Genomic DNA, 27,500 nt, shown 5'->3' with positions numbered 1-27,500 from the left:
AGCTCCGATGACAACTGACATTTCCACGCTGGCTGGTTTTTTACTTGAATTGAAAGTTAAGGCAGTCTTTGTGTGCTTGTCGTTAGATTTCAGGACCACTGGACATTTGAAACTACTGTAATTGAAACTCATGATATAACCCAGGGCTGAGTATATGCTGTTTTTCCAGTCATGTTATTTGGTCATACAGTTCCACACATTCACATCTGGGATAGAATTGTATTCTATTATTATTTGTATTTTTTGCACAATCGAAGCGGGCATGGCCACCTTCATTTCACTATATGTCTTGTGTGTGTATGTGATGAATAAACCTTTTGAATCTTGAATCTTTGTATAGTTACATAGCTGCCTCAAACATGTGTTGGTGTCAATCTGAAAAGAGAGCCTGGAAGCTACTAAGGCAATTTGTTTACATTTCAATTACGATGTTGGCTTCCCGCGATCATCAATGTTCATCAAAGAGTTGCGTGTTACAGTGTAGGTTAGTTTATTAGGACAAGTGCATGACAGTAAGGTTAGTTAGGGTTAGATCTTTTTTATTTTTGTATTTTTTATTATTATTTCATATAGTGGTTGAAGAAGTGCGTCTTTAGTCGACGGCGAAAGATTGGACGGGTTTCGGCTGTCCTAACTGGGGTGGGCAGTTCGTTCCACCATTGTGGGGCAAGGACTGAGAATAGGCGACTTCTCTTTGATGACCCTCCCGGGGCTTGGATAGGAGTGGGTCTGAGGCGGCCAGAAGAGGCAGAGCGTAGGGGTCTTGAGGGTGTGTAGTTAGAGACCATTGACCGGAGGTAGGCGGGAGCGGTTCCCTTTGCTGCACGATATGCCAGGTTGAGGGCCTTGAAGCAGATTCGTGCAGCAATGGGGAGCCAGTGCAGGTCCCTAAGAAGTGGGGTGACATGGGCCGACTTCGGTAGGTTTGAGATCAGGCGGGCCGCTGCGTTCTGAATCAGTTGAAGAGGCTTGGTAGCAGTGGCCGGGAGGCCAGCGAGCAGTGCGTTGCAGTAGTCGAGGCGGGAGATGACTGTTGATTGGACGAGGAGTTGGGTGGCTTCTTTTGTCAGGAAGGGGTGGATCCTTCTGACGTTGCTCAGGAGGAATCTGCAGGTTCTGGTTGTCGCTGCGATGTGAGCAGAGAAGTTCAACTGGTCGTCGAGGACAACACCAAGGTTCTTGGCGGTCGGGGACGCGGTCACAGCTGCATTCTCGACTGTGATGGAGAGGTTGGTCAGGGGGGAGGATTTGGCCGGCAGGTGGAGCAATTCTGTTTTGCTTAGGTTCAGTTTGAGGTGGTTGGTCGTCATCCAGGCGGAGATGTCGGACAGACAGGCCGAGATCCGCTCAGAGACGTGGATATCTGAGGGAGGGAAGGAGAGGAAGAGTTGAGTATCATCGGCATAACAATGATATGAGAAGCCATGAGACGTGATAATGTTACCCAGTGATTTAGTGTAGAGGGAGAAGAGAAGGGGTCCTAGCAGATCCAGCCACTCCCATTCCTGCGAGGGCCACGAGGAGGATCTGATGGTTGACTGTGTCGAAGGCTGCAGATAGATCTAGGAGAATCAGGACAGAGGAGAGGCCTTTCGCTTTTGCTAAGTGAAGTGCCTCTGTGACCGCAATGAGGGCCGTTTCTAGAGCTGCCGCGGTTACCGCATTACCGCGGTATCGCTGTTACATCACGCCCACCGCAGAGTTTAGCTGAATACCGCATCACCACTGTTTTTTATAATAATACTTTCAACCAAAGCAATGCAACAAATTTGATTGACAGTCGATTCTGCCAATTACATCACACCGCTTGCACCCGCCTCTGCTGTTACCACCAATCGGCAAGCGCATATTTGTTTTTTACTTCCTGAATGTCAGCCATTGATCAGAGCTCACAACAAGCCTAATAACGTTAGCTCCCCGCCGGAGTGGACTAGCATCGCTCCTCAGGAGTACTAAACGAGGCATAATGATTTTACTGCAACGAATGTCATAATAAAAGCCCTTCGTTCTATACACTTGTCTGATTGAAAACTTTATTAACAGACCTCAGAATGGGCACAACTCAGCACGCTCTGCCTTGCTATGGTCCGGTAAATACGCTGATGTTATTGAACGTGTAACTATATAACATTAATGCCACAAAACGAATGCCTTTGTTAATCATAAGTAGTAACTTTATAATAATAAGAAGAAGAAAGGGTCGGGGGGGGGTAACCACCCCTGCCCGCGACACCGAGTGAACGGCGCACGACCAGAGGGGAGACTTCGAATCCGTGTTTCACTTTCAATAACGAATGCGTGCTTGCCGAATCCCAAACAATATTCATGCTGCAAAGTCATCCTCTAAAGATAGACATTTAGACTAGAGGCAGGCTATAATGCTATAAAAAGTAGACCACAAAAAAAGAAAAAATGCATTCAAACTTTTTTATTTATTATTAATTTTTTTGTGGTAACCGCGGCGGTAGGAAATATTTCGCAAATTTGTGCGGTAAGGAAAACATCAATACCGCGGCAGCCCTAGCCGTTTCTGTGGAGTGGCCAGTCCGGAAGCCAGACTGACTTGGACATGTTGACTTGGACATGTTGACTTGTTCAGGACATGTTGACTTGTTCAGGACATGTTGTTCAGAGTCTCAGGAAGTCAACGAGTATAAATTCCCCTTCCTCAACAAGTATATATTGACTGGCCCTTAGGCTTGGGCGGTATAATTTTTTTCACACCGTTATGCTGACATAATACCCCGGTATACGGTATATGACGGTATGACAAAAACAATAACGTTAGCATGTAGCCTAGCCATGGCAGACTATTTGATTCCTTAAGGGCTCGAAATTGCCTGGGTTTTGGTCATATGCTCCCGAAATGCTCGACGCTGTTTGGCTACTTCTATATGCAGTGAAAACTACTCGAATGCTTTATAACCTAGTCATTGATTTAGTTCAGGGTAATCTAAAATTAGCCGCGGAGCTAACGCTAGCTAACGCTAGTTAATCAAGCTCACAGAGAGAGATAAACAGCTGACAGCGGACAGTACAGGTACAAATACAATAAAAAGCGGGTGGGGGCTGTTGTGTAAACCTTGTACTCTTTAGTTCACATATAATAAGAGACGGATTATTTGCTTGCTCCACCAGTGCACAACAACCACACCGCTTTACGGTATTTTCACAGCACTGTCACAACATTACCGTAAAACGTGAACACCGTTCACTCGCTCCACTAGTGAGGAATGGTCTCGCCCTCTGCTGGCGCGTGTGTGCACTACACTCAAAACTCTAGTTTCACTGTAATAGAAACTGAAGCGCATCTGTGATTTGGACGGTATTGATTTTCAATACTGTCGGGATTTCTAAATACCCTGGTATACCGTAATACCGTCATACCGCCCAAGCCTACACGGTGGCCCTTGAGCAAGGCACTTAACACCTGTGTAACGGAGGTGCCGCGTGTCTATCCACAGTCACGATTAGGGATGGGTATCGTTAGGATTTTATCGATACTACTACTCCTATCGATACTGCTTAACGGTTCGGTACTTTATCGATACTCTTATCGGTTCTTTTTGATAATTTTTGTATGATTTTTATATTTGCAGTTGAGAGCATTGGTCATCTCCCTACAGTAAAGATTAGAAATGATTGAATTATTGTAAATTTGTGTGGAGTGGTGGGAATAGCTGCTTCAATAATAACTTATAACAACAACAGACAAGTTAGACAACTATGTATACAAAAAAAACGATATACACTGAATGATTAGTTGTTACCTAAAGTCCTTGGACTCCACTGTAGAGAACGGGTGCAGGCCTTTGACAACAAACTTTGTCACAGCCCTGTGACACTCGTTCACCCTATCCTCTGTCATCTTTCCTCTAGCTGCTAGGGAGAAAGGACTTTGGGTGGTGGAGGTAGAGGGAGGATGTGTGGTGGGCTCACTGGGACACATTGGTGGCTGACCTCAGCTTGACGATCTATAAAAAGTTTTTAGATTGTAGTATTTGTAGCTAAACAATTATTTTGTTTATTAGCCTATTTGTAATAATTCGTTATTAGCCTAGGAAACTCCGTATCTTGGCTTACCGGCTGCAGTGGACGTGGATGCAGATGGACCGCAAGGCAGTCGAATACGGCGCATTTCTGCAAACTAATATAGTGTTTTGCAAACAAATGTTTTGATAGATTGCTTGTATTGCCACCCTTACTGGCAAATGTTTTGTTGCACTTGTGAACGCTTCGCTCTATCCGCCATCACGACTCAGTCCATGCAGAGCTGTCTGTGTCTGTGTGCAGCGCGCGTCAGCACGGAGACAGCGCTGAGATGCTTCCAGCTGCAGCACATCAGGTGTGCGGGGCTTGTATGTGCGGGGCTTGTAAGCGCTGCGGTCTGACGTGCTGCAGCTGCATACTATTGACAGCGCTTTCATTAAGGAGTACCCGTATGTATGTGTAGCGCGACTCGCGAGGAGTGTGTGTAATAATGACTCGCTGCGACTCGCTTCTCGTGCAGAGAGAGGAGAGATCGTTCGCAACTTTTAAATAATAATAATAATAATAATAATTTCTCTAGAGTATCGATAGCAGTACCGAGGACGTCGGAGCTTATAAATACTCCGGTATTTTCTAATATAGTACCGGTTCCCGTTTAAAACCGGGGTCCGGGGGGCATCCCTAGTCACGATGGACAGTGTAGTGAAGTGGCTGTGGACGTTAAGCGGTACTGCAAGTAAAATCACTCCCCAGAGGCATCCAGACCCGCGGCGCAGGAGACCGGGGTTCAACTCCCACTCAGGGCCTGTCAAATGAGACCGGTTACACCTGCATGAAGGGCTTCAGTGGGACGGTTACACCTGCATGAAGGGCTTCAGTGGGAGACCGGTTACACCTGCATGAAGTGCTTCAGTGGGAGACCGGTTACACCTGCATACAGTGCTTCAGTGGGAGACCGGTTACACCTGCATGAAGTGCTTCAGTGGGAGACCGGTTACACCTGCATGAAGTGCTTCAGTGGGAGACCGGTTACACCTGCATGAAGTGCTTCAGTGGGAGACCTGTTACACCTGCATGAAGGGCTTCAGTGGGAGACCTGTTACACCTGCATGAAGGGCTTCAGTGGGAGACCTGTTACACCTGCATGAAGGGCTTCAGTGGGAGACCTGTTACACCTGCATGAAGTGCTCCAGTGGGAGACCGGTTACACCTGCATGAAGTGCTCCAGTGGGAGACCGGTTACACCTGCATGAAGTGCTTCAGTGGGAGACCTGTTACACCTGCATGAAGGGCTTCAGTGGGAGACCGGTTACACCTGCATGAAGTGAGACCGGTTAGAGACCGGTTACACCTGCATACAGTGCTTCAGTGGGAGACCGGTTACACCTAGGGATGCCCCCCGGACCCCGGTTTTAAACGGGAACCGGTACTATATTAGAAAATACCGGAGTATTTATAAGCTCTGACGTCCTCGGTACTGCTATCGATACTCTAGAGAAATTATTATTATTATTATTATTATTTAAAAGTTGCGAACGATCCTCTCTGTCTCTGCACGAGAAGCGAGCCGCAGCCAGCGAGTCAATTATTACACACACTCCTCGCGAGTCGCTCGCTAGTGCTACACATAGACATACGGGTACGGGTACTCCTTAATGAAAGTCCCCGACGCCCCGTGCTATAGCGGGCTGCACACAGACAGCAGCTCTGCATGCACTGAGTCGTGATCATGGCGGATAGAGCGAAGCGTTCTAAAGTATGGATATACTTTACAAGGGTCAATGCCGACAATGCACGTTGCCACAAGTGCAACAAAACATTTGCCAGTAAGGGTGGCAATACGAGCAAATCAATTTATCAAAACATCTGTTGGCAAAACATGATATTAGTGTGCAGAAATGCGCGTATTCGACTGCCTTGCGCGCAGTGTTCCATCTGCATCCACTGCAGCCGTAACCGTAAGCCAAGATACGGAGTTGCCTAGGCTAATAACGAATTATTACAAATAGGCTAATAAACAAAACAATTGTTTAGCTACAAATACTACAATCTAAACTTTTTATAGATCGTCACGCTGAGGCGTCAGCCACCAATGTGTCCCAGGCCAGTGAGCCCAGGGCCACCACACATCCTGATCCTCCGACTACCTCCCTCCACCACCCAAAGTCCTTTCTCCCTAGCAGCTAGAGGAAGGATGACAGAGGATAGGGTGAACGAGTGTCACAGTTCTGTTAGCCTTTTGCATTTGTTGTTTATTATAAAAAGTCTATAATTCAGAGTCAGACACATTTAAAACATTGTTGCTGCTGTTGCTGAAGAAATTATATTAATTTATTATATTTATTTATAAAGTTATATAAAAGAACATTGCTGCTGCTGTTGCTGAAGAAATTATATTTATTTATAATACTTATTTATAAAGTTGTATTTATAAATAATAAAGCAATGTTGATTCTGTTCTTAATTAATTGTCTTTTTTTCTTGCAAAAAAAGAACCAAAAAGAACCGATAAGAGTATCGATAAAGTACCGAACCGTTAAGCAGTATCGATAAGAGTAGTAGTATCGATAAAATCCTAACGATACCCATCCCTAGTTACACCTGCATGAAGTGAGACCGGTTAGAGACCGGTTACACCTGCATGAAGTGCTTCAGTGGGAGACCTGTTACACCTGCATGAAGTGCTTCAGTGGGAGACCTGTTACACCTGCATGAAGTGCTTCAGTTGGAGACCGGTTACACCTGCATGAAGTGCTTCAGTGGGAGACCGGTTACACCTGCATACAGTGCTTCAGTGGGAGACCGGTTACACCTGCATGAAGTGCTTCAGTGGGAGACCGGTTACACCTGCATACAGTGCTTCAGTGGGACGGTTACACCTGCATGAAGTGCTCCAGTGGGAGACCGGTTACACCTGCATGAAGTGCTTCAGTGGGAGACCGGTTACACCTGCATAATGAGACCGGTTACACCTGCATACAGTGCTTCAGTGGGACCGCTCAGTGGCCGACAGTAACAGACTGTTTCACAGAGACAGCTAGAGGCAGTGATACAGTTATCAGAAAAGTAAACTGCGTAAGAAAACGATAACTTCATGGCTACGTTCGTTTTCATGGACACCTGTTGTGAACAGAAGTTAGGGGGAACAATTAATCTAAGATTTTTTTTTTCAATATGCTGGAATTATGGGAATATGGGAAGATGATATTACTATAAATAGCACCAGTTACTATGTGTGTGTGTGTGTGTGTGTGTGTGTGTGTGTGTGTGTGTGTGTGTGTGTGTGTGTGTGTGTGTGTGTGTGTGTGTGTGTGTGTGTGTGTGTGTGTGTGTGTGGGTGTGTGTGTGTGTGTGTGTGTGTGTATGTAAGCCAATAAGATCACATACACAGTTTTCCAGGAAGTGAAGCGTATCGTTGGGTCCGCCCCCAGCCCCGCCTCCCCTGCTGTACACCTAGCTGGCCAATGGAAATTAGACAAGGTGTGTGGGCGGTGTAACAGATGAGGAGGACGTTCAGAGTTGTGTGTGTGTGCGTGTGTTTGTGTGTGTGTGTGTGTGTGTGTGTGTGTGTGTGTGTGTGTGTGTGTGTGTGTGTGTGTGTGCGCATGCTGTATGCGTGGGTGGGTAGGTGGGTATGTCTGGGTGTGTGTGTATGACAGAAAGTGTGCGTGTATCAGACAACAGACAGCAGTGTCCCACTGTGAGTCACCAGGGGGCGGAGCTAGGGGACACCGGGTTAATTCAGAAACATTTCAGAAAACACCGTCATCTAAACAAACAACACTTTATCTAAGAATGTAATTTGTTTGTTGGCTGTGTTGTTTGTATTGTTTTGTTTTGTTTATATCATTATGTCATCCCAGGTGTCCTACTTGTTTTATTATCTATTGTGTGTTGATTTTTTTTTTTTTTTTTTTGGTATTTGCATTTGAATGGTTTCAGTTGTGATTGTGTTTCATGTGGACCCAGGAACACTAGCTGGTTGCTATGGCACCAGGTAATGGGGATCCTTAATACAAACAAATACTACTAGAACATGAGGCAGTAGCCTCTGTCATCGTTGGTTTTAAACGAATAATTGTTTTAAACAATAGACTGTGACAGGATACAAGCTGAAAACTTCACAAATATAAAAACAATATCCATATTTTACATTTGTATGAAACCAAAATAATTAATGAGGAATAACCTCGAAGCCTAAGCCTACTATATCCTGTGTTGATGACATTTTTTGGGGAGAGAAATATTGTTCACTCGTTAAAATACTCACCATATTCATCATATTTATTCAGTGTTGAGTCTACTACTCCTTGTTGTTTGGCTCTTGTGATAACGGGTGTAAACCAAGCCCAGCGGTGGAGGGTTGTACCGGGAGGAGCGTCCACAAGTGCACCAGAGCGGAAAACCAGTCCAATTTGCACCCGAGAGGTCTGTCTGTTTACGCCCCACGGTCGGCTCTACGTTCTTGTTCAAATCTACCTGTGTTCTTGTTAGATGTATACCATACTGGAGGACATGTAGAAAATGGTACTGGTATATATATACAACATGCAATACGATATTAAACCAAATGTCAAGCTACAGTACCTGTATGTGCATTCAGTTGATATGGAAGTTATAGAGAATTAAATCATTTAACCAACGACAACCAGGCAGGCTGGCCTGGTGCTTATAGACAGATCATCTGTGGTTCAGGAAGTAGCGCGTCTGGTAATCTGAACGTCCACATTTTTCTAGGATTCTATCACATTTTCATAACAATAGCACCCTGCGCCGTTTTCACTGAGGTTTCTTACAAATTAACAATGCTTTATCTTGTCCTTTATATGCCGATTATCATTAGAATCTTAAATTGTACCATATGTCCCCCTTTAGACAACATATGTAACGCTACTAGCGCACTTTTGTTAAGATAATTAGTTGGCCATTCTTGGTCGCTATACCGAGGTCGCAGTATTAGTTTAACGCTGTTCAGATCACGTCGGAGAATATAGACACATCCCAGTGACCTGCGACCTGTGCTAACGCTCTTGGGAAATGCAGTGTTGTAGTTCTCAACATTTTCAGCCTTTAATTTTAAACCAATGCTGCCATCTACTGACAACATAAAGTGTTGTCTAATCGTCACCTTGAGAGGCTACTTCCGTATACAGCGTCGCCCCAAAACCCATTCTAGAGATTCCCATTTTTTGCTGGGAGTGGGGCGTGGCCTTATTTGGTCCCAGACAATAAGAGTGGCTGCGATTGGTCACCGTGACGTTAATTGAAGGATCCTACCTGGCTCTGTAATAGCAGAGCTGACCCAAAGAGGGAGCCAGACCTAGATCAACCCTCAGCAATCATAACTCATATTTATCCATATATAGCATAATATTGTCTGCTTTGCTTAAAGGTCCCATGGTTTGCTATTCCTTTCACTATTTGGGCAATGTTACACAATTCCTGTGAGTCTATGGAACACATCTGTAAGGTATTTTTTCAAAAAAAATACATTGTTTTGTATTTCTAATCAAGTACTCTAAAGCAGCATTTTTCCACTTCAAGATTTCACGCTGTTTTGAGCTGGGCTCCGCCCGTACTCGCAAAGCGATTTGAGTGACAGTCACCCACAGTCTGCACTGGCAGACAGAGAGAGACATAGAGAGATTGAGGGGGATACTAATTAATTTCGCTGCGGGGTGCATAATCCCACGGGACAATGCATTGGTAACTTGTTTCAAATGACAATATATACCCCTGTGAATATTATTGCACGGATCGGAATACGGGCGGGCGCGTGGGAGCGTGCGCAATGATATTTTGCAGCAGGTTCACAGTGATATGCGAGTGCTCCCGACTGTGTGTGTGTGTTTCCCCGCGCGCACGGTCGGGAGTGTGTGGGGGGTGCTCCGTGTCCCTCTCTCTCTCTCTCCCTCTCTGTCTCTCTCTCTCCCTCTCTCTCTCGTAACGGTCTGTGTCCCGACTGCGTGTGTGTGTTTCCCCGCACGCGAGCGGTCGGGGAGTGTGTGTCAAGATGCTCCGTGTCCCTCTCTCTCCCTCTCCCTCTATCTCTTTCTCTCCCGCTCTCTTGCTCACTCGTTCTCTGCTCTCTCTGTTGGCACCCGCGCCACGTCAAGCCGTTTGAGGAAGTGTCAGTATTTCCACTCGCTTTGTTGTTGAGTGCGCTACAACCATAGAGGGGTCGTTAGTTATGCAGATCAGCAGCACCTACTGACGTCAGGGAGCGAGTCAAATCAGAATGGCTTAGTTCAGTGAGGGAGGATCTCGTGAACTCGAGACTGGACTGATGAGCCAAAATGAGAATTAGAGACACAGACCCCATTGATACAACCCCACATTGCTAGAAAACAATGCTAAACACTGGAAAGGCCATTTATAAGACATGGGACCTTTAACTTATATAAAACAATAAATCATTTATTTCAATATTCCATACATTCAACTCATTTTCCTCCATAGATCTAACCATCAACCATAACATAAATCATAATAAATCTAATCAATTATTTCGGCTCCAACAGTCCTCTTCTCTCATCTCCTCTCCTTTCCTTTTCTCCTCTGCTAGTCAGTCCTCTTCTCTCATCTCCTCTCCTTTCCTTTTCTCCTCTACTAGTCAGTTCTCTTCTCTTCTCTCTATCCTCTCCTTTTCTCCTCTGCTAGTCAGTCCTCTCATCTCCGCTCCTCTCCTTTTCTCCTCTACTAGTCAGTCCTCTTCTCTCCTCTCCTCTCCTCTCCTTTTATCCTCTACTAGTCAGTTCTCTTCTCTTCTCTCTCTCCTCTCCTTTTCTCCTCTGCTAGTCAGTCCTCTCATCTCCGCTCCTCTCCTTTTCTCCTCTACTAGTCAGTTCTCTTCTCTTCTCTCTCTCCTCTCCTTTTCTCATCTACTAGTCAGTTCTCTTCTCTCTCTCCTCTCCTTTTCTCCTCTGCTAGTCAGTCCTCTCATCTCCGCTCCTCTCCTTTTCTCCTCTACTAGTCAGTTCTCTTCTCTTCTCTCTCTCCTCTCCTTTTCTCCTCTGCTAGTCAGTCCTCTCATCTCCGCTCCTCTCCTTTTCTCCTCTACTAGTCAGTTCTCTTCTCTTCTCTCTCTCCTCTCCTTTTCTCCTCTACTAGTCAGTTCTCTTCTCTCTCTCCTCTCCTTTTCTCCTCTGCTAGTCAGTCCTCTCATCTCCGCTCGTCTCCTTTTCTCCTCTACTAGTCAGTCCTCTTCTCTCCTCTCCTCTCCTCTCCTACAATCGCTCTAGTGTACCAAATAGTCCAATAACAGCTGGGGGAAATTATGCATGAAAACGCATCTGACACTTGTTTAATAATTATCCACTCAAGCAATTAATTGACTTTCCTTCCCAGGGAACTTTGGTGTGTGTGTGTGTGTGTGTGTGTGTGTGTGTGTGTGTGTGTGTGTGTGTGTGTGTGTGTGTGTGTGTGTGTGTGTGTGTGTGTGTGTGTGTGTGTGTGTGTGTGTGTGTGTGTGTGTGTGTGTGTGTGTGTGTGTGTGTGTGTGTGTGTGTGTGTGTGTGTGTGTGTGTGTGTGTGTGTGTGTGTGTGTGTGTGTGTGTGTGTGTGTGTGTGTGTGTGTGTGTGTGTGTGTGTGTGTGTGTGTGTGTGTGTGTGTGTGTGTGTGTGTGTGTGTGTGTGTGTGTGTTGTGTGTGTGTGTGTGTGTGTGTGTTGTGTGTGTTGTGTGTGTTGTGTGTGTGTGTGTGTGTGTCTTTTGTCCCAGTATTCACTTGCCACACACTTTTCTGAAGAGAGTCGGATGAAGCGTTGACTGTCTCCGACTCTTCTTCACATAAATATGGTCGTTATAATTTTAAGTGCCGTCATTTCCATCTTTACACAGATTCTTACTAACTAACTTCATACTAGCTCATTTTTCTTTTTTTTATCCACTTTTTTCTCCCATTTTTCTATTTTTTCTCCCATCCCAATTTTGTATCGTCCAATTCAACCCTCCCCTGTCTCAAACGTTGTTTCTTGCCTCCCACAAGCCGGCTGCAATGTGGACTAAGTCATACTGTACATAGCACAAGTCCCCTCCGGTACTCGAGGTAGCAGCAGTCGTATCTTTTCACCTGCGCGGCGCGATCTTTCAGCGTCAGGGGTCTGCGCTTTGGAGGGGCCCCGCCCCCGTCGCTTCCTGATTCTACTGCGCAGGCGCACCAACCGACCTGTAGGAGTCGCTGTCCACAACGTCCGATCCCCACCCATCAGTTTTCCCACCCTCTAATACTGCCAATTGTATTAGTACGGACGACCAGCCAAACTGAAAACAATGTGGAGAGCTGGGCTCGAACCCAGCGTATCCAGCATTGGTGGTGAGTGCCTTGCCCACTGCACCACCTAGCCGCCCTATACTAGCTAATTTGTTAAAAGTTTTTGTTAAATATTTTTTTTAGTTGTGATTAAAAAGAATGAAGTGATTTAACAGGCCTGACCTCTTCCTCTTTTTAGTTGTTTTTAATGAAACTGACGTTTTAGTGCCACACTCAAGAGGCATGAGCTACACATTGAGCTTATTATTATTATTGACAACTTAATGGTAATCCTCAGAAAATCCTCTGTCTGTCATTCTGTCCGTCCCCGTAGCGTTCGCTGAGCTGCAGACAGACATCCATGAGCTGACCCAGGAGCTGGACGGAGCTGGGATCCCTTTCCTGGACTACCGGACGTACGCCATGAGAGTCTTGTTCCCCGGCATCGAGGACCACCCGGTTCTGAAGGAGATGGAGGTACGGGTCAGTACACCACCAACCAACCCAACCCCAAACTACCTATAACTAACTACTTATAACTAACCCTATACCAGAACACATGATCAGGGGCGCCCCACTAACACACTAACTCTAACTAACTAACGAATTATCTCATGATGCTAGATGGAGAGAGCAACGCCCCCATTCTGAACCAGATGGATCGATCCAAAACCAATCCTGAGAACCTCTAATATAACTACAGCATTCTAGAACTCTTTACTAATAAACACAAGAAACTCAACGTATAACCTTGCACTAAATAACCAAACAAAATATTAGTACATTTTACTATTATAAAATATATTGGAATGTTTTAGCAACTAGCTGCACTTTATGAAAAACTATAGACCTTTTCAGAATAATCTTGTTGCTATTCCATCGCCAGGGGAACAGCTTCCTGACAGCTGTTGTATTAGCAAACACTGCAACAGACGGTGACAACAGACTCTGACAATAGAAGTGACAACAGACTCTGACAATATACGGTGACAACATACTGACAATAGAAGTGACAACAGACTCTGACAATAGAAGTGACAACAGACTCTGACAATAGAAGTGACAACAGACTCTGACAATAGAAGTGACAACAGACTCTGACAATAGACGGTGACAACAGTCTGACAATATACAGTGACAACAGACTCTGACAATATAAGTGACAACAGACTGACAATAGACAGTGACAACAGACTCTGACAATAGACGGTGATAACAGACTCTGACAATAGACGGTGACAACAGACGCTGACAATAGACAGTGACAACAGACTCTGACAATAGACAGTGACAACAGACTCTGACAATAGACAGTGACAACAGACTCTGACAATAGACAGTGACAACAGACTGACAATAGACGGTGACAACAGACTCTGACAAAAGACAGTGCCAACAGACTCTGACAATAGAAGTGACAACAGACTCTGACAATAGACGGTGACAACAGACTCTGACAATAGACGGTGACAACAGACTCTGACAATAGACGGTGACAACAGACTCTGACAATAGAAGTGACAACAGACTGACAATAGAAGTGACAACAGACTCTGAAAATAGAAGTGACAACAGACTCTGACAATAGACGGTGACAACAGACTCTGACAATAGACGGTGACAACAGACTCTGACAATAGAAGTGACAACAGACTGACAATAGACGGTGACAACAGACTGACAATAGACGGTGACAACAGACTATGACAATAGAAGTGACAACAGACTGACAATAGACAGTGACAACAGACTATGACAATAGAAGTGACAACAGACTGACAATAGATGGTGACAACAGACTGACAATATAAGTGACAACAGACTATGACAATAGAAGTGACAACAGACTCTGACAATAGACGGTGACAACAGACTCTGACAATAGACAGTGACAACAGACTCTAACAATAGAAGTGACAACAGACTCTGACAATAGACGGTGGCAACAGACTCTGACAATAGAAGTGACAACAGACTCTGACAATAGACAGTGACAACAGACTGACACTAGACAGTGACAACAGACTCTGACAATAGACGGTGACAACAGACTCTGACAATAGACGGTGGCAACAGACTCTGACAATAGAAGTGACAACAGACTCTGACAATAGAAGTGACAACAGACTGACAATAGAAGTGACAACAGCCTGACAATAGAAGTGACAACAGCCTGACAATAGAAGTGACAACAGCCTGACAATAGAAGTGACAACAGACTGACAATAGAAGTGACAATTGACTGACAATAGAAGTGACAACAATAACATTCTAAAAAAGTGTATTTCCTGTTGAAACGTTTGTTGAAAGTAGAGGTGGGCATAGATAAAAAAAATTTAATCTAGATTAATCTATCTGCAATCCTGGATTTAATCTAGATTAATCTAGAATAGATTAACCTTGTGCTTGCCTAACAATGGGGGAAACCGCTGGGGATTGGTGTCAGTTTTGATACATCATGTTTAAAGCCATATAATTTTACCTGTTTACTATTTTTAAAACATTTTTCTACCCATGATTAACAGTAATAGTATAATCTCAATATATCTCTCAACATATTACTCATATTTATGAATTATAACCACTCAAACCTGTGTTTGTTTGATAGATTGTGTTTTTTCATCGAAAAAAACTGATAAATGTTGTTTTTGACCATATTTCTCATATTTATTTTTGATAAATACCAATTAGAAATATCTCGACGAATTACCTCTGAATACGAATCAAAAAGAATATTAAAGATTCGATGACTAGTTCGGCCAGAAACGGCGTTGAGGCGAAACGTTACCAAGTGGTCAACTGACTGCGGGCGGTTAAAAAAAAACGGATAAATGTTGTTTTTGACCATATTTCCCATATTTTTTTTGATAAATACCAATTAGAAATATCTCGACGAATTACCTCTGAATACGAATCAAAAAGAATATTAAAGATTCGATGACTAGTTCGGCCAGAAACGGCGTTGAGGCGAACGTTACTAAGCGCTCAGCGGTTCAAAAAAAACGGATAAATGTTGTTTTTGACCATATTTCCCTTTTTTTTTTTTGATAAATACCAATTAGAAATATCTCGACGAATTACCTCTGAATACGAATAAAAAAAAATATTAAAGATTCAATGACTAGTTCGGCCAGAAACGGCGTTGAGGCGAAACGTTACCAAGTGCACAACTGACCTAAATATGGTGCGGGCGCTTCCATGTGTTGCCGCGGCAGGGATCTTGGGCTCGCCTCGGTGGTGGGACGAGATCCAGACCTGATCCGTCCAGGACACTTCCTCGTTGGCGCGCGCCGGCTATGGGGGTCTTGTTTTGCGGCGTGTGGCGCGCTGTGGACTGCGCGGTCTGGTTCGCCTCTGGTTCTGTCTTGAAAATCCACTCGCTCCCCCCCCCCACCACCACAAAACCTGTGTGCGGAGTTTCAATGACCGGCAGCCCGCCACAGCCTACTCACCTCCCCCTGAATTTTGGCAAAGTTATCTGTGGAGCGATGACGCCACCATGAGTTTTACATCGGTAACAGCACATCCCGGCAATTACAAGGTCCTTATCTCGTGGAATATGCAAAGGATGGCAAGATATATCGAGAATTGAACGAATAAGAGCAGATTTAAAAATGCTTAAAAATGCCGTTTTAACGTTGAAGTGGATGGGAGTAGAAAAAGTAACTAGGCGTGAACGAGTCACTAAATCTGTAACTATTTTTCTAGAGTGTTTCATGTTATAAGCTTTTCACACAATGAACATATATGTCAAATTAAGATATTTACCCAATTTCATGAAATAATAATAAACACAGACACCGCTGTGCTCACACACACACTCAAAATATTTCAAAAAAGTAGAAAAAGACCCCAGGGGTGCACAAGGGTAAAATGGCTAAAAAAAAATAAAAAAAAACCTGCCGAAGGCATTCAAAATAATTTGTGTTCTACCCAAATAATGACCAGAAGTAAGTCCTTACTTTTTCTTTCCTCCTTATGTTTCTCAGGCCAGGTGGCCCATTACACCATGAGCCCATCTCCCGTTTCCAAAATGCATTACAGACTGTTTGAAAAAGCTGTTTTGCTATGATAATTGGTAATGAAATATCAAAATAATGTTCAATAAGATGTACTTGTGTTTAATAAGTTGTTTTATTCAGAAGTTAACACAAATAAATAATATTACCAGTACAGTACAGTATCTAGCACTCTCAGGAGCAAAACAGAAAGCATCATTTCAAACTTGAACTATGTGACATGGCTTGAATCAACTGCTCCAGTGGAGTTGCTCAGTGGCCAATGGTGTCAACTGTGGTTGTACTGGGCAGCTCCCAGGTGTGAATGGAACTGTGTGAATGTGAAGCAGGGCGTTCCTGAAAAAGAGCATCTGTGCTCAGTGAACCTACCCTGGGTAAATAAAGTTTTTTTTTTTTTAGATTAATGCGTTAATTATATTATCGCGCGATACTAGTATAGCGTTAACGCAGCACGTTAACGCCGTTAACGGCCCAGCTCTAGTTGAAACGCAATAACTGACAGGACATATACTTGGGTCCGAACTGTTCCCTAGCAACAGAATTTCAGTTAGACCAATTTAGAATATTTTTGTAGAACAATTAAAAAATATATTGGTTGCTAAAAAAACTAATATTGTGTATGTTACGTTACCTTACAATGGAATGTTTTAGCAACTAGCTGCACTTTATGAAAAACTATAGACCTTTTCAGAATAATCTTGTTGCTATTCCATCGCCAGGGGAACAGCTTCCTGACAGCTGTTGTATTAGCAAACACTGCAACAGACTGACAATAGAAGTGACAACAGACTCTGACAATATACGGTGACAACATACTGACAATATAAGTGACAACAGACTCTGACAATAGAAGTGACAACAGACTCTGACAATAGAAGTGACAACAGACTCTGACAATAGAAGTGACAACAGACTCTGACAATAGACGGTGACAACAGTCTGACAATATACAGTGACAACAGACTCTGACAATATAAGTGACAACAGACTGACAATAGACAGTGACAACAGACTCTGACAATAGACGGTGATAACAGACTCTGACAATAGACGGTGACAACGGACTCTGACAATAGACAGTGACAACAGACTCTGACAATAGACAGTGACAACAGACTCTGACAATAGACAGTGACAACAGACTCTGACAATAGACAGTGACAACAGACTGACAATAGACGGTGACAACAGACTCTGACAATAGACAGTGACAACAGACTCTGACAAAAGACAGTGCCAACAGACTCTGACAATAGAAGTGACAACAGACTGACAATAGAAGTGACAACAGACTCTGACAATAGACGGTGACAACAGACTCTGACAATAGACGGTGACAACAGACTCTGACAATAGAAGTGACAACAGACTGACAATAGAAGTGACAACAGACTCTGAAAATAGAAGTGACAACAGACTCTGACAATAGACGGTGACAACAGACTCTGACAATAGAAGTGACAACAGACTGACAATAGACGGTGACAACAGACTGACAATAGACAGTGACAACAGACTATGACAATAGACGGTGACAACAGACTATGACAATAGAAGTGACAACATACTGACAATAGACGGTGACAACAGACTGACAATAGAAGTGACAACAGACTATGACAATATAAGTGACAACAGACTCTGACAATAGACGGTGACAACATACTCTGACAATAGACAGTGACAACAGACTCTAACAATAGAAGTGACAACAGACTCTGACACTAGACGGTGGCAACAGACTCTGACAATAGAAGTGACAACAGACTCTGACAATAGACAGTGACAACAGACTGACACTAGACAGTGACAACACACTCTGACAATAGACGGTGACAACAGACTATGACAATAGACGGTGGCAACAGACTCTGACAATAGACAGTGACAACAGACTGACAATAGAAGTGACAACAGACTGAGAATAGAAGTGACAACAGACTCTGACAATAGAAGTGACAACAGACTGCAATAGAAGTGACAACAGCCTGACAATAGAAGTGACAACAGCCTGGCAATAGAAGTGACAATTGACTGACAATAGAAGTGACAACAATAACATTCTAAAAAAGTTTATTTCCTGTTGAAACGTTTGTTGAAACGCAATAACTGACAGGACATACACTTGGGTCCGAACTGTTCTCTAGCAACAGAATTTCAGTTAGACCAATTTAGAATATTTTTGTAGAACAATTAAAAAATATATTGGTTGCTAAAAAAACTAAAATTGAAATTGGAATTAGAGTCTCTTTATTGCCAAAGTACAATTGACATTATACCAGGAATTTGTCCTCTGCATTTAACCTGTCCTAACTATTTAGTAGCAGTCGCAGGCCTTCGTCTGGGGACCAACTCCACTTCTAATGCCAGCGGCTTGCTCAAGGGCAATGATGGGAGTATTTACCCATCATGCACGGGGAGGACACACAGAAAGGCCCTGAATCCAAGTCACGTAATGGCCTCCCATATTAGGCCTGCAAGAGGGAACAATTAGGCTCCAGTTAGACCATGTTTAACAAGAGTCTTTGTTAACCCCTTACGCCTGACGGGCCCGGTACATGGCCGAGAATCATATCACACCATAAATCGATCAATACAGAATGTGTTAATTAATGTTGCGTTTCTTTTTTCAAATGTAGCCAAGAGTAAAGACCATTACCCTGTCAAAACAGCAGTCAAAGTGTATATTTTCAGCACTACGTTTGTTTACCAATGATTTTAAGTGTTATTAGTGAAATATGAGTTCATAGAAATCTCAGCGCATATTGACGCGAGGAAATGTTGCAGCCAAAAGTGAGTGTAGTCTTTTTTGTGTAGAGACCCAGGGCTTTCTACTACACTGCCCAGCTCACGCCAGCCCCTGCAATGGACCTGTCTCAAACCCTGCCCTCTTTTCTTGATCCTCCAATCACAACTGTCGCTTACCTCGGACAAACTTGGTTTGTCCGAGGTAAGCGACAGTTGTGATTGGAGGATCAAGAAAAGAGGGCAGGGTTTGAGACAGGTCCATTGTTGAGCCGTCTGACGTGACATTTTTTTTCAACATTATTTTCGGGGATCATAATATCTCACGGGTCGAACAAACCTGAACTTTATTACCATAAAATAGAACGTAGTTAGTTTAGTTACCTTTCTGTGTACGTCTGGGAAAAAGTGTGGCTCAATCAGATGAAAAATGGCGGAGCTATTTACATTACAAAAAAGTAACTGTACTTACAGTAGATTTCATTCACGTTTTTTGCTGCCCTGTCAGGGGCGCCTGGTGATACTAAATCCAGATTGGACTCTGCCATTGGAAAGAGGAGATTTGGCCCGATCCATAGATGTGTGAATTGGCCATAATAAGGTCATTTATAGGCCTGATATTCTATATTCATATTTGGCTAAATTCAGTACTGTATCTACAAAAAACCCTGTAAATCATCTGCCCTTTATTAATTTGCTTGGATTCTTTTGTACACTTGATCTCAAGAAGGTGCTGAATGAGTTTGTCACGTCTGGTCAATGTTAGCATGGTGTTATTCACATGCAGTCAAATATGAAATAATATATAGAAAATTATATTATCCTTTGGTTCATTACAATTTACTCACGCCTAGTAACAGACACAATATTTCTGGGAATACATTCCCTGAGATCCATAGATGTCCCTAGATACTAAGAACATGCTAATTACCTTGTAGAAGTGGGCAATCTTCCATTTACTTAGGTATGTATTTTTAGGTGCATTTTCTGAAAATATGGTTAGGGCTTAGGGGGTTAACCTTTAAACAGCCCTATAGCCTACATCTTCTGCTGTATTCCTCTTTAAATCCTATATCCTGTCATATTCTGGAGTCTCTTTGTATCCTTGTCTTGCTCGTAAACTGGAGAGTGTGTCAGCATGGTAAAAGGGGATTAGGTATTTACAAGATCCTTCCATACATTCAGCTGGATTTCCCTTTAATAACCTCATGTTGACCTACATGGAGTGTGTTAACATGCTTGTCAGTCTCTCCTCCTCAGACGCAGGCAGGAGGGTAAAGGGGGATTATGTATTTTATTATGTCCAGACTTCCTTCCCTGTGTCCCCCTGGGGGTTGTGTACTTTATAGCTCCATGATTCATTACTCTGTTTAAAGCTCTCGCCTCTAAAGCAGCCAGCCAGTCAGTAAGCAGCTAGCCACCCAGCTAGCAAGCCATCCAACCAGCCAACCAACAAGCCAGCCAGTCAGTCAGCGAGCCAGCCAACCAACCAGCCAGCCAGGCAGCCAGCCAGCCAGCCAGCCAGCCAGCCAGCCAGCCAACCAGCCAGCCAGCCAGCCAGCCAGCCAGCCAACCAGCCAGCCAGCCAGCCACCAGCCAGCCAATCAGTCAGTATGTCAGTCAATCAATCAGCCAGCTCCTGAACAAGACAATGCTGATGAATTCAGATGAGTGGCAACAGAGAGCTTTTCTGAGCCAATGAACGCTTACCTGTACTGTAGCTCAAATATAGCAAGTCCTGTCCATCATGCATGAGGTTCTGCAGTTGACGAAGAGCGAATGCAACACCATGCTTTCAGCAAGAGCCTCGGCCCCGCGAGGGTTCTGTGGGCTTCGTGCAGTTCAGTCTCCAGAGCGACAGGAACTCTAACCACCATGCCATGTGCTCAGCAGCAAGGCAGCGATCCAACTCCTCTCAAAACCAGCCACTAAACACACCGGTTCATACAGACAGGTGTGCACATTAAAGCAAGCGTCTGGTGACATACACACATACACATCAAAATCACAAAGCGTGCATTCACAGAGAGGCATACAGACACACAAGCGTGTCTGTCGGTGCATGTGTGCACACGCGCAAACACACACACACACACACACACACACACACACACACACAAACACTATTGCTCTCACTCACATTGCTTGTGTGCGCGCACACACACACACGCACAAGCAGAGAGGCATACAGACACACAAATGTGTCTGTCGGTGCACACACACACACACACACCCACCCACCCACTCTCTCTCTCTCTCTCTCTCCTCTCTCTCTCTCTCTCTCTCTCTCTCTCTCTATCTCTCTCTCCTCTCTCTCTCTCATCTCTCTCTCTCTCTCTCTCTCTCTCTCCTCACTCCTCTCTCTCTCTCTCCTCTCTCTCTCTCTCTCTCTCTCTCTCTCTCTCTCTCTCTCTCTCTCTCTGCCCTCTCCTCGCGAACACTGAACACAGAATGGGTACAATACAGTACGGCTCAATACACACAATTGGTAAGGGGATGCAGACCAGAAAAAGACTTTCGTCTTGTTTACATCAGGGTCCCCCCATTTTCAAATCATAATGAATTGTAAGTAAGGGTGCAATTAGCACCGTGCAATCCATTCTTTGTGGATCCCGCCCTCAGTGGGCTCAGAGCAGACTGACCAACAGACATGTTAGGAAGCTTCTTTAACGGACATAACTCACTTCCTAGCACCAGCTGCCCCTCTCTGTTCAGATACTTGTACATAGCTACAATCCCCAGCTTGGAGTTCCACGCTAAATTATGATTGGTTGAAATACAAACATCTTACCCTTGAATCATCTTTGATGAACTACACTCAGCTGCTGCAGTGCTAACATGAAATGAAACAACATTGAGAGAGTTTATTTTGTTTATGTCTGTCATCTCTATGTACCTGTATGTCTGTCCTTACTGTATGTCTGTCCGTACGTCTGTCTGTCTGTGTGTGTCCTTACTGTCTGTCTGGCTGTCCCTAACCCCTAACTTTTCTGTCTATCTTCCTGTCTATCTGTGCACCTGTCTGTCTGTTTGTCTCTGTGTCTGCGTCTATCTGGTCTGTCCCCAGGTCCAGGCTAATGTAGAGAAGGCCCTGACATTATTTGGGCAGCTGCTGACCAAGAAACACTTCTTGTTGACCTTCATCAGATCCCTGGAGGCCCAAAGGTCAGATCTCTCTCTCTCTCTCTCTATATATATATATATAATCCACCCATTCATCGACTGATCTATCTATCTTTTTTTTTTGTATTTTATTTTTTTATTATTTTTTAAACAAACACATAAACAAACATGACAAAACACGATTAGATATACAAGCATTGTTAACAGTGCACATCAAATCACATCTGATCTATCTATCTATCTATCTATCTATCTATCTATCTATCTATCTATCTATCTATCTATCTATCTATCTATCTATCTATCTATCTATCTATCTATCTATCTATCTATCTATCTATCTATCTATCTATCTATCTATCTATATATCTATCTATCTATCTATCTATCTATCTATCTATCTATCTATCTATCTATCTATCTATCTATCTATCTATCTATCTATCTATCTATCTCTATCTATCTATCTATCTATCTATCTATCTATCTATCTATCTATCTATCTATCTGCCCTTCACTTGTATCCCCTGCAGCTTCAGCATCATATTAATAGTCATATAAATCCCTCTGCAGGTCATTTTCGATGCGTGACGAGGCAACGTGGCGTCTCTGATCATGACGGCCCTGCAGGGGGAGATGGAGTACGCCACAGGGGTCCTGAAGCAGCTGCTGTCGGACCTGATCGAGAAGAACCTGGAGAGCAAGAACCACCCCAAGCTGCTGCTGAGGAGGTGACTGACTGACTGACCTGGGCTGACTGACTGACTGACTGACTGACTGACTGACTGACTGACTGACTGGCTGACTGACTGACTGACTGACTGACTGACTGACTGACTGACTGACTGACTGACTGACTGACTGACTGACTGACTGACTGACTGACTGACTGACTGACTGACTGACTGACTGACTGACTGACTGACTGACTGACTGACTGACTGACTGACTGACTGACTGACTGACTTACTGACTGACTGACTGACTGACTGACTGACTGACTGACTGACTGACTGACTGACTGACTGACTGACTGACTGGCTGACTGGCTGACTGACTGACTGACTGACTGACTGACTGACTGACTGACTGACTGACTGACTCAGGTCAGGTTCTGGAGGAATACATGATGTATGAGGTCAGGTTCTGGAGGAACACATGATGTTCCAAACCTCTGACGGTTATGATTTATTTAATTTTTAATAATATGCTATATTCTCTACTCTCTCTGTCAGGACGGAGTCTGTTGCTGAGAAGATGCTAACCAACTGGTTTACCTTCCTTCTGTACAAGTTCCTCAAGGTAAGATGATTATTTTAGTAGTGCTTTCCAAGCTCAAGGTGACCAGTCTTTCAACAAAATCCTTGAAAAACGAAATGCATCAAGTGATTGAATGTTGTATTGAGTCCTGTTATTGGCAAGTTAGTTGGCACCTGGCACGGTTGCCTCCGCCGTCGGCGTGTGAATGTGTGAGTGAACGGGTGAATGTGAGGAACAAAATTGCAAAGCGCTTTGGATAAAAGCGCCATATAAATGAACCGTTTACCACTTTTGTACAAAAATTGTGTATCATGTGTGTTTCCCGCATGCGCAAGAGGACGCATGAGCACGGCACGAGCACGGGGGTGACATAGAAGAACACAAAGAGAATGCACTGGAGATGTGTAAACATGACCTTGTGCTTCAAATTGATTGGTCTCTATATACGATCTTCCTAAAAAATCGAACAAGCCGTCTAACCTGTTACAGAATGGATACATTGTGAGTGCAAAGAAAACGTAAAACAAATTTAATTTGCACGAGGTTATACGAGGTAGAAATGTATTCCACTTCCGTAGATTATAGAACAAAAACAGAAAACAATGTCTATTTAGATGGAAATGTGAATATAAACAATAATAGGCCTAACACATGTAACCCTTGTGCCTTGTTAAGTAACTGACAGAGTTGTCACCTTAGTGCATGAAAAGATTGCATCACGTTCAAGGTAATAAAAAACGTAATTTTGTAATATTTCGTTCCAATTATTTTTTATGAATACCACTATGAACCTAACTCAACATATCTATCAAAGATTCCAAATATTTCCGTTTGTGGGGTTATGGTTAGGGTTGGGGTTGGGGTTGGGGTTAGGGTTAGGTTAGGGGACTGTTGAGCAAGTGTTGGGGTGGGCACGGGCACAGGGATGATATTTTACCTTCTCCTAATCTTTCTGTCTGGGTAACCCTAACCCTAACCCTAACCCCCTAATGGCAATAAATAAACCACTATGGACGGTTTGAAAGCTAATATTGTTAACTTTTGTGTTAGAGGGTTTCAAAATCTAATCTTTTCAAATTCTGTGAATATATGGAAAAATATGCAAACGGACACAATTTCATGACATAATAATCAACACAGCCATCGTTGTACACAGAGAAACACAAAAGAATATAGGCAAAAAACACAAAATAGTCGCTAAGGGGCAGAAGACTTAAACCCCCCGCTCCCGATGAGCAGATTGGCACCTTGCATGGTTGCCTCCACCGTCAGTGGGTGAACGTATGAAGTCAAAGGGTGAATGTGAGGCATACGTTGTAAAAAAAGCGCTTTGGATAAAAGCACTATATAAATGCAGTCCATTTACCATTTAAACAAAAGCAAGCCGTTGATAAGAAAACTCTTATTTAAGAACAAGCTGTTTATTTTCATTGTAGAGTACAACAGAATCCAACTATAGGTCACCATCGTCTTCGATGGTGATCTGTACCCCACCCACCCCACCCTCCCTTTTCAATGAATTCTATTACGATGGAGGTAGTAAAGTTGTTGTTGGCCGTCGCCTTCTGTTTTCACATCTGGCCCACATTCCAATCCCAGTAGTTCAACAAGACTGTAGGAAATGTTCAGTCACTGCGTCTTCCTTCGTGTGTCCTGTCTGCTCATGTTGCATTTATACTGCCTTTAGTCGTCCTGGCACAGCAGAGGACGCTGCCTGAGACCTTCATCCAAGGTTCATGCCAACACTTTGTTTTGTGTTTTGACTCGTGAATACATTTGTGAACCAACAGAACATCTTTTAGTTTTAGAGATGGCGTTCTACGTCTCTCCTAAGTCCTAGGTCGATACTCAGAAAGGCACGTCCGGGGACTTTGCTTTTTTTCTCATCAGCGCCCACTTTTGTTGGGAAACAAAGACACCATTCCTATTGACCGCTGTTGTATTTCACCTGTATGAAGTCTGTCTGCAGATTTTTTGCACATAAAGTTAAGTCAAGCAAATACTTTCCAACACTGGCCACCATTGAGCGCTCGCTATATTTTGAAAAAGTTATGTTTGATATGTTCTCTGTATGTCTCTTCATTCTTCCTCTATGGTATTTCTCCATTCAGCTGCAGGAGATTTCCCCATGTCCGTGGTGATCACAGACCATAAAGAGACATGGTGATCACAGACCATAATGAGGCGTGGCGATCACAGACCATAATGAGGCGTGACGATCACAGACCATAAAGAGGCGTGGCGATCACAGACCATAATGAGGCGTGGCGATCACAGACCATAAAGAGGCGTGGCGATCACAGACCATAAAGAGGCGTGGCGATCACAGACCATAAAGAGACATGGTGATCACAGACCATAATGAGGCGTGGCGATCACAGACCATAAAGAGGCGTGGCGATCACAGACCATAAAGAGACATGGTGATCACAGACCATAAAGAGGCGTGGCGATCACAGACCATAATGAGGCGTGGCGATCACAGACCATAAAGAGGCGTGACGATCACAGACCATAAAGAGGCATAGCGATCACAGACCATAAAGAGGCGTGGCGATCACAGACCATAAAGAGGCGTGACGATCACAGACCATAAAGAGGCGTGGCGATCACAGACCATAATGAGGCGTGACGATCACAGACCATAAAGAGGCGTGGCGATCACAGACCATAATGAGGCGTGGCGATCACAGACCATAAGAGACATGGTGATCACAGACCATAAAGAGTCATGGCGATCACAGACCATAAAGAGGCGTGGTGATCACAGACCATAAAGAGGCGTGGTGATCACAGACCATAAAGAGGCGTGGCGATCACAGACCATAAAGAGACATGGTGATCACAGACCATAAAGAGGCGTGGCCTGATCACAGACCATAAAGAGGCATAGCGATCGCAGATGATAAAGAGGCGTGGCCTGATCACAGATCACAGTGATGATGTGATGTCTGTCTTGATGAGCTTCTTCTTCTGTGGTGTTATCACTTCTGAAACAGGAAATGTACCTGTTTGCATTCAGATCTGCACATCTCATTGAGAGCTCTCACAGGCAACTTACAATCTTCCCCAGTTCAGGTTTGATACATCTCTTTGAAAGCACACGTCCCACGTCTTAGATCTTAGCTTGCTTCTTAGAGTTTGGTGAGAATTGTTCATGTTCACGGATATTATTATTTGAACGCCATAGAAAGAAGATATTGAATGCTACCCCCCCCCCCCCCCCCCCCCCTGCTGTAGTGTTGCATTACCAGTGGTGCGGGTTGATGACTTGTTCTTCGGCTGAGGGAGTTCAATGTTCTTGAGGGGTTCAATGTTCTTAATGTCATTCCTTTTGTTCTTCTTTGTGTCCTGCTTCTTCTTAGGCCCCATCTATCTCACCACTGATCTTTAGATCCTCTATCATTAATCATTCTGTTATATCTTCTCTTTCTGTGATCTTAATTCTCTCTCTCTCTATCTTTCTCTCTCTCTCTTCTCTCTCTCTCTCTCTCTCTCTCTCTCCTCTCTCTCTCTCTCTCTCTCTCTCCTCTCTCTCTCTCTCTCCTCTCTCTCTCTCTCTCTCTCTCTCTCTATATATATATATATATATCTCTTCTCTCTCTCTCTCTCTCTCTCTCTCTCTTTATCGCTGATTCCCTCATCTCTCTATTTTTCTCTGATCTTTATTATTTTCATTCATTCGATATTTCACTATCATTATTTCTCAGTCAGACTGTTTCCTGCCATAGGTCGTTAGATAACCCCTCCCCGCTGGTGTGTGTGATGGCGCTTTATACAGCCTCGCCTCTCCCTCCATCTCTCCATCCCTCCCTAAGCTCTGACTATTTTTCTCTTTCTTGATGTATCTGTCCATCCCTAGCCTCATACTTCTCTCTCATCTCCTTTCTATACCTTCACCTGCCCACACCTCCCTCGCTCCAACCGGTCTCACACTCGTCTGCCACAAGTTTTTCTCATCTCTCCATCCCTCTCCTTCTCTCATATCCATCCTTCTGTCATCCATCGCTCCTTCCCCATCTATCATCTCTCCATTCCTCCGTCCTCATCTCTCCATCCCTATTTATCTAATTTATCTCCCCCCTCCATCCCTCCTTCTCTCATCCCTCTATC

General features: G+C 43.9%; 1 protein-coding gene across 1 annotated transcript in view; it reads left to right on the top strand.

The window, feature by feature from the left end:
- LOC311243985 (plexin-A4-like) overlaps window positions 1-27,500 on the top strand; it is a gene marked incomplete at its 5' end in the record, with an annotated part of 191,190 nt that overhangs the window by 151,713 nt on the left and 11,977 nt on the right. The window contains 6 exon segments of the mRNA XM_084333393.1: window positions 12,575-12,717; window positions 22,072-22,169; window positions 22,701-22,717; window positions 22,720-22,858; window positions 23,363-23,429; window positions 26,461-26,465. Of these exon segments, the coding sequence (XP_084189519.1) occupies window positions 12,575-12,717; window positions 22,072-22,169; window positions 22,701-22,717; window positions 22,720-22,858; window positions 23,363-23,429; window positions 26,461-26,465 (469 nt within the window).

The sequence above is a fragment of the Notolepis coatsorum genome, assembly GCF_963971535.1.
Source record: "Notolepis coatsorum genome assembly, chromosome: 17".
Lineage (NCBI taxonomy): Eukaryota > Metazoa > Chordata > Actinopteri > Aulopiformes > Paralepididae > Notolepis > Notolepis coatsorum.
Note: the sequence above shows the minus strand (reverse complement) of the source record. Positions and strands in the feature narration are given on the sequence as shown.